Source organism: Chrysochloris asiatica, unplaced genomic scaffold (genome assembly GCF_000296735.1).
Source record: "Chrysochloris asiatica unplaced genomic scaffold, ChrAsi1.0 scaffold00022, whole genome shotgun sequence".
Taxonomy (NCBI): domain Eukaryota; kingdom Metazoa; phylum Chordata; class Mammalia; order Afrosoricida; family Chrysochloridae; genus Chrysochloris; species Chrysochloris asiatica.
Genome location: NW_006408540.1, coordinates 656,251 through 664,270, shown reverse-complemented (window position 1 = coordinate 664,270; position 8,020 = coordinate 656,251). Strand labels below are relative to the sequence as shown.

General features: G+C 41.6%; 1 protein-coding gene across 1 annotated transcript; it reads right to left on the bottom strand.

Annotated features, from left to right (window-relative positions):
* Nucleotides 1–1,106: 1,106 nt before the first annotated feature.
* On the bottom strand, nt 1,107–6,720 carry PCDH20 (protocadherin 20). The gene is made up of 2 exons (XM_006837591.1): nt 6,230–6,720; nt 1,107–5,190 (listed from the first exon to the last, which is right to left on the bottom strand). Exons 1-2 carry the CDS (start codon nt 6,359–6,361, stop codon nt 2,464–2,466), a joined length of 2,859 nt encoding a protein of 952 aa, XP_006837654.1. The 5' UTR covers nt 6,362–6,720; the 3' UTR covers nt 1,107–2,463.
* Between the last annotated feature and the right edge of the window lie 1,300 nt (nt 6,721–8,020).

Below are 8,020 nucleotides of genomic sequence, written 5' to 3'. Positions count from 1 at the left end.
AAATGGATATTAGGGCTTTTAATGAATGGAACATTTATTTCTGTGCCAGCTCCACCAACAACATTGATATGATTAGCATACATCTTGGCAACTGTTGTAGCACAAGGTGTTAGTAAAAAGGGGTCTTTTATCGCTGAGCTTCATTTACTTGAGCTTTCCCTTATTACAAATGTTTTTAATGTGAATGAAATGTTTTGGTAAAGGAAATTTTTCCACAAGAAGCTCTTCAGAAATATGTCCTTTTATTAATGTTATAGACATTTTTCATGCGGAAGACCAAGTTCTTACCCCAAACACATAAACCTTCTTCAAATTTCGAAATGAATAGGCTATAAAATTGTAGGTCATACCATTGTACTTATGGGGAATTATTATTATTTTGTTCTTAATAGTACCACTGGTTTCATAAGTAGTTGCTTTCTTTGAGAAAAGAAAATTAAGAAGTAGAAAATGACTTGTAGACTCTGGTTTCCTCCACTGCTGTAAATCCATTTTGAATGCAAAGTTTGTGGGATAAATGATCATCCTCTCTTATCTCAGGTCTTTCTCATATAAATGGACTTTCAAGTGAAAAAATATATATATATTTTAAAACAAACAATAGTGCTTCATTCTCATTATTGTACTTGCTTAAATAGTTAAACTGAAGACAAGGAGAAAAGAAGTTAATATAAATTTCAAAGGTTGTAGACATTTGCTTGAAATCTTTAAAAAATAGTTTTTGCATCGTAGTTTTATTTTTAAAATGTTGGAAGTTATTGTAACACAGCTAAGAGAGAATTTGTACTAAATGAATATTTATAATTGATACTCAATTTATCATAAATCAGTATATATAAACTCATGTATAAGTGTAAATCTTCCTATGGACTTCTTTCAAACATAGGCATACTCTCCATTACATACATGCCTACAATTACATATATATTTATTAGTTTCTCCATATTTAATTGAATCACAAATTAGTTCAACATACTCTTTAGCATAAGGGAAAACTTTGGATTCATCTACATTTACCCCTAAAAGCAAATGGATGCCAATAATAGGCACTTCAGTGAAAGGACAAGTCCTTGTTCAGATACAAAATGGTAAAAATGAGAAAGAAATTATGAAAATATATAGCTTTAATTTGCAGACATATAAACACTTTTGGTTCAATACAGACGCTTGATGACAAAAAGTAAATGATCCAGTTTAAGCTAACACATTCCTTGTTTATACAGACAACTTTGTGATAGCTCTCATATGAAATAAATTCCAGCTCATACAATGAAGTGCAAGTGATCAGTCACTGATGAACCAGACTTCTTCTTTACAAAGGACTCAGTAAAAGATAAGTTATCTAAGAAATCTACTTCTGGGCTTACAAATAAACTCTTGGACTTACTCCAAAGCCAAAGAAAGGAAGCCAGAACGGTATTCAACAAAACTCAACAACAATAAAAATATAACTTTCATTAAAAATGCCCAACTAAAATGGCCATCAGTTTACACTAGTTTCTAGAATAATTCGGTTTTAATATGATTTTTATTTTCTTAAGTGATGGAGGAGGTTAAGCATACAAAAATCTAATATGCAACCCAAGTTTAAAGTACTACTCACAAGCTATATAAACACCATAATGTCATGAATACCTATGAAGCAACTAAGAATCAAAACACATCTTTGCTTCTGGCTGTTTTTCCTGGGCAAAATTTCTAGTTCCATTTTCTGTAAGGAAGAATATATATATTTCCCCCTGTAATAACAGCAAGTGTGGAGGTAAAGCAAACTGAAAACAATTTGAGTATAGAGGAAATGAAATACTCTTCAGCAGGTAAAAACTTTAACACATAGCAATGTTTTGTTTTGTTTTTTATCCTTGCTAAAAAATATTTTTTTTAATATCTTCTCTTTCAAATGATACATGATGTACTCATGAGGTAATAAACATTCTGTTTAAAAATGCATTTCTTTTCCCTCTTATCATACATTTAAGTAGGGCAAATAAAACTTACTTTAATTTCAGATTTGTTAAATGCTAAAAACAATATATTTAAAATATACTCTTTCATTTATTTCATGTACAACTCTTGTCATGTACAATACCTCAAACAATTCCCTGCAAAGGGGCAGCTGATGCCCTCTTGTGGTTAAAGGACTTTTTAGACAAAAAAACTAACGTACCATAGTCTTACCTTTCTCTCAGGTTTTATGAATCATCTGCTTGGTGTATGGAAGCTGCAAATGATGTCCAAGCATTTTTTAAACATTTCTACAGCTGGTAGTATTAATTCTCATTTAAAAAATGCTGTACACGTCTTATAACATCTGAATTTGAATTTAAAAACCTGTAAACAGCTATTTACAATATAATATAAGTTATAAATTAGTTGTCCTTCATTGGAACTGCCATCAACTACTCGTTTCGGTAGTGAAGACTATCCAAAATTAGTTAAAGAAGTGTCGCTTACACTGAAATATCAAATATTAGAAATATCCAACGGTTTCTTTTCTCTCAGACATAAGTCAATTTTTCCTTTCAGTGGAATTTGTACTTCCAAAGTTTCATCTTCCCTGCGATGTTTTTTCCCCTTCCGTAAGCAGATGTAAATACCCATCCCTGTTACAAGTGTGATGGAACCCAGGCTGATTATAGATAGAGCTACCAACGTGGGCATACAAGACACAGACTCTACCCTTCTGTGAGTTGGTTCTATTGAGATTTGTGGTTCTTTCTCCTCTATATTAATTTCTGGTTCCTTTCTTAAAAGGCTTTCAATGTAGCTCTCATTACTGACAGTGTCATTGACAAAGAGGTTCACCATGACAGTGGAGTAAAGAGGCTCTGGATAGCCATGATCACTCACTTTCACCAGTAAGCGATGGAGTCCATAATCTGTCTGCAGCAATGCTTCTTCCAAAGTAATGTTGCCAGTTTTGGGGTCAATCCTAAAGGACTCAGGTCTTGGACCTCTTCTCCCTATGATGCTATAAGCTATGACGGCATTCATGCCTGTGTCTTTGTCCACAGCATAGACTTCTGTAACTGGGGAGCCAGGGAGAGTAGACGGCAGAACCAAAAGGTAAGACATATTCGACTGAGGAAATAAGACAAGAGGAGGGTTGTCATTGATGTCTAAAAGAAGAATTGTGATTTTTGCAGTAGAGGATAGGGCAGGCTCACCACCATCAATGGCTTCAACCCACAAAGTATAAGAGCTTTGTTGCTCCCTGTCCAATGAAACTTTAGCTCTCAACATGCCCTTGCCTGTATCTATAACAAAGATATCACTTTGGTTCACCACGGAGAGAGCCACCCATCCATTCTGTCCAGCGTCAGCATCTGTGACACTGATTACTCCAATTTCCCCGTATCCCGGAAAGTTTTCTGGCACAAAAAAGCTGAAGTCCTTGTTGATAAACCTAGGACTATTGTCATTCTTATCCAGCACTGTGAGAGCCACGGTAGCAACTGATTCTTTGGGTGGCTTTCCAGAGTCAACAGCTCTAACTGTGTACCTGTACTTCTCTTTCTCTTCTCGGTCTAGTTGAGTAGAAACTGTTAGGACTCCGGTAGCACTGTCTAAGGAAAAGTAGGACGGAGCATCAGCTCCAAGAAAATACGAAACCTGGCCTCTCTCTCCACTGTCAGCATCTGTAGCATACAGCTTAGTCAAAAAGGCATTGGGTGCATTGTTTTCTTCAATTGTTAGTTCTACCAGGGGTTGAAGGAAAACAGGAGCATTGTCATTGTCATCTAAAAGTTGCACTTTAATAATTTTTTTGACATGAAATCCTTCAGAGTTCCAGGCCACGACAGCTACTTCATAAAACTGTTGTAGTTCATAGTCCATAGGCTTTGCGGTTTCTAGCAAATATTCATTATTATATGGTTTGTAGGGAGAGAGCCTAAATGGCCCTTCCCCATCCAGATAACAATTCACCTTGTATTTACCTTCTGGATCTCTTATGGTGAAAAAAGCAATTGGAGTGTTAACTGGTTCCAGTTCTCTCAAGTAAACAACACCATCTATCTCACTTGCTATATACCGAGGGACAATTTCAGGTGGTCTGAAAATGACTTTGATAATGGACACCAGGGCAGTGATCACAGCGGGGATGCAGCCTGGCCCATTAGCAAGGATGGTGAGCTTGTGTGTCTGCAGAACACTTCCACCAATCTTACTGAAAAGTTTAATGACTCCAGTGGTTTCATCCAGATGGAATAAATCCTTAGATGCCTGTGGAACTTTCTGACTATAAGAGTAGGTGATCTGAGCATTGGTCCCTAAGTCTTTATCCACAGCCTGGACAGCTGCAATAGGGGTGCCCACGGTAGCATTCCCATACACTGTGACATTGATTTGTGAGTCTGCAAAGAGAGGACAATTGTCATTAATGTCACTTATGCCAATGGTGAGGGTGGCACTGCCCAAAAGTGGTGGAGATCCTCCATCCTCGGCTATGATGATGCTCACATACTGGTCCTGGGTCTCTCTGTCCAAAGCTCCCATGACGATAAGATAAGGGGTCCGCTCCCCGTTTTCATTTTCTTCCACGTCCAGGGTGAACATCCCATGGTAGTCCAGTAATCGGTAGGTCTGTACCCCATTAGTGCCTACATCTGGGTCCACAGCAGGATGCTCTATCGCCAGCCGGGTGTTGACAGGTGCATTTTCTGGAATCCATACCAAAATTTGGGAAACGGGGAACTGTGGGGCATTATCATTGATGTCCCTGATGGCGATTTTCACTTTCACGAACCTAAAGTATTCCTGAGGCAGAACCAGCACATCCAGAAGCAAAAGGCAGGAGTCAGAGGAAGGGGAGGAAGAGATGGAGAGGCTGCCGCCCCAGGTAACCCCTCCTCCTCCTTCCAGACACAGGGCTTCTCGGTCAATCTCCTGGGCAGAAGTGTGCAGCTCTCCGGAACGATTGTCCAGTGTCACGTACTGGCCACTCAGTCCTCGGGATGCCAGGCTGAAGGAGAGAGGCGGGTTCCGCTCAATGCTGGCGCTCTCAGACGCCTGTGGTCGCTGGTCTTGGCTCCCGGAGGACCGGGGCACCAGCCGCAGGTCCTCAGCCAGGCTGCCGATTAGCACCCCGGCAGGTAGTCCCTCGTTCAGGCTGTACAGGAGTTCCGTAGCCCGGCTGTAGCTCGCGAGGCAGTTGAAGGGTCCCACGAAGAGGAAAAACATAAACAGATGCTAGAGTGGGGGGAGGGGAGAAGGCTCATTACACACGGGGAAACACAGAGAATGGAGTCAGAAACCAGTGCCCCTAGGGTCAATGCTGCGCCCATCCCTATTCTTCGGAGCAAATTCTGTTCTCTGAGGGGGTGAAGAAGAAACTCGCTGCAAAGGAGAGATCTATGAAACAGCACTGTCTCCCAAACTTAATTTTTTTCTGTTCACTTTCTGTGTGTGCCGTCCTCCCCAAACCACCCTCTTCATTTACCATCGTCATACAGCTAACATTCCCAATTTCAAACATAAAGCATTTCTATAAAACACCAGCGGGAGGGGAGAAGACTTCCTCTCTGGGACTGCGCAACGCGACAGGGAAGCAGCTTGGACAGGACTAAGGAGGGAGGGGGTGATAGTAGAGAGGACTGAAAGGTGGGCCATTGACCTCCTATTGGAATAGTTTTATCAACAGGGTCTTAGAACGCGAAATGTGTTACATCCTCTACCATGAGACCAATAAAGATAACAATTACAACAACAGTAATTATATGGAAAAATAGTACCCCACACATAAGCACAAATAAACACCTTAGATCTGAATAAGAGCTTTTCATTATAGCACGCATCAAAAATCAAACCGAAAGCAGCTGTATCCCCATCCCCTTTCAAGACCTCCTAAATTCCCTTCCCTTAAAGAAAGAGAAGTAAACTCAGAAATGATTATGCAAAAACAATTTGTCAATTTCAGTAGACAGTCGTAGCCAAATGTCTGCAGCCAGAAAGATCTCTCAACCCCGATATCTAGAGTGGATTGAGCGCACCCCATCCCCCCATCCCATCTGTCTCCATTGCTGCTTCAGAAACTTCCTTTCTCAACCCAAAGGCTTCCCCACTTCTTGCTAAAATGAAGACACGTTAGCCCAAACTCACTTTCCCTTCCTCCATCCATCCTTTGAAGTTCGAATTAAGGTGAAAGGTTTGAAACACCACCAAGATATTGGAAGTGAATTCCAGTATTGCAACTTGTCGGGCCTTGGGACTCCTGGACCTCAACCCTTACCTGCAGGTTCCTGTGGCTGGTACTGCTCCTGGGACGTTGTAAATGCCCCATATCCAGGCGCGGGTGCCAGGTCGCTGGGCGCCAGCTCGCTGCCAGGGCCCTGGAGCTGCGCGCATTCCCTCGACCGCGCATTCCCAGGGAGGCTGCAGTCAGCGCGCTCCTGACAGGAGGGCGGCAGAAGACACTCCCTCAATTCATGCAAATCGCTGGGAACTTCAGCCAATAGTCACTGGCTCTTCAATTAAGGACGGATGCTAATGAGAAGAGAAAGGTTAGGGAGAATAAGGGCACAGTCATAGTTTCTTGCCCATGCGTGAGTACTTCCAGACCCCGGCCAGAGAAGCGGGGATGGGAGACCTGCCTGTTAAGACTGCGACGAGGCGTCTCCGGGACAGGCACCCGAGCGAGCGCCTGGCCAGCCTCCTGCTTCACAGCACCACTCAGAACTCACGTCTACAGGTTGCGAGCAAAGGAGGGGCATTAAAAAAAAAAAAAAAAAAAAAGCCCGCATTTGTATCCGAACATGCAGAGGAGAGAGGGGACACAACAAAGAAATCACAGGTGCGGTCCCCAAACGCCCGTTCTGCCACCAATTTTTCGGAGAGACTAGGATTTGGCAATGTTTGCTCACAGAAAGAAAATGCACTTTCCTCTGCGGAGGGAAGATATGTCAACTTCTTTGCAATGTGGTGTGAACCAGAAAAGCAAATACACGACTTCGGGAAAGGTTTCGAAATGCTCCAATTTTAAATCATCTTTGTTGGTGATGAAGCCAGAGCTTCTGCCGGCTTCCTAGCTGTAGGCGCAAGTGACTCTGGATGTCTGCCTGGTTCTCTGAGTTCAGAGGCAGCAAGGCTTTGGGACTAGGGCAATAAACAAGGGGGAAAGTCGGAACAATTGTGCTGTAACACAAGTGGTTCTGCATGCAACCACTTTAAGCATATTTCTCTAAGGGGTGCTTTATTTATTTATTTGTTTTCCAGGACATTCATTGAAGTCGAGGGTACTTTACAAGTGATGAATAGACACAAATGTATATAACCCACTGCAACCCAAAGGATGCCCACTCATTGTAACTTCTTGGGACACAGTAGATCTGCCTCACAAGGTTTCCAAGATCATAATCTTTTCGGAGGTAGACTGCCACATTTTTTTCCTGCTAACCAGCTGTATTCATGCAGCCAACTCCTTCACCACTGTGCCACCAGCTTCTTAACACACACATAAACATTTCCCTACCTGGAATGTTTACATAGGAAGAGTGGTGATTTCTAAAGGAATCCTGGAATATGATGTAAAATGTTTGTATATTTCCACTGATTCTGACACAAAATAGCCGTGTGACCTGGATTCCAGGAATCTTTGGGGCTGTGTTTCCTCTATTATAAAATCAGGTCTGTGGGAGATTCCAGTGCATTAAGACTGTGAAACACTTCTTGAACTGCAGGGTGGCAAATAAGTATGGAAAAAGATCTCTAGGTCTTTCCCATAGTGCATGATTCTGTTTATCACTAGGCTACCAGAAATCCTGCCTGAACACAAAACCCTGCCTGCTAAGTGACCAGTGACTGAACCTGGAAAAAAAAAAAAAAAAAAAGCTCCCATTTTCATCAGAGAAAAACCTCTGACATCCCTATACTTGCAATAGGAGCCTCTTTTATTTTCCTCTTCTACCAATACACTAGAATATAAATTGCTTGACTGAGCTAATTGTTCTGCTTCTTAACTATTCTATTGTCTCCTCATTTCAGCTAATACCTGAGACAGAGTCCAAAATATTAAAGAGGCACC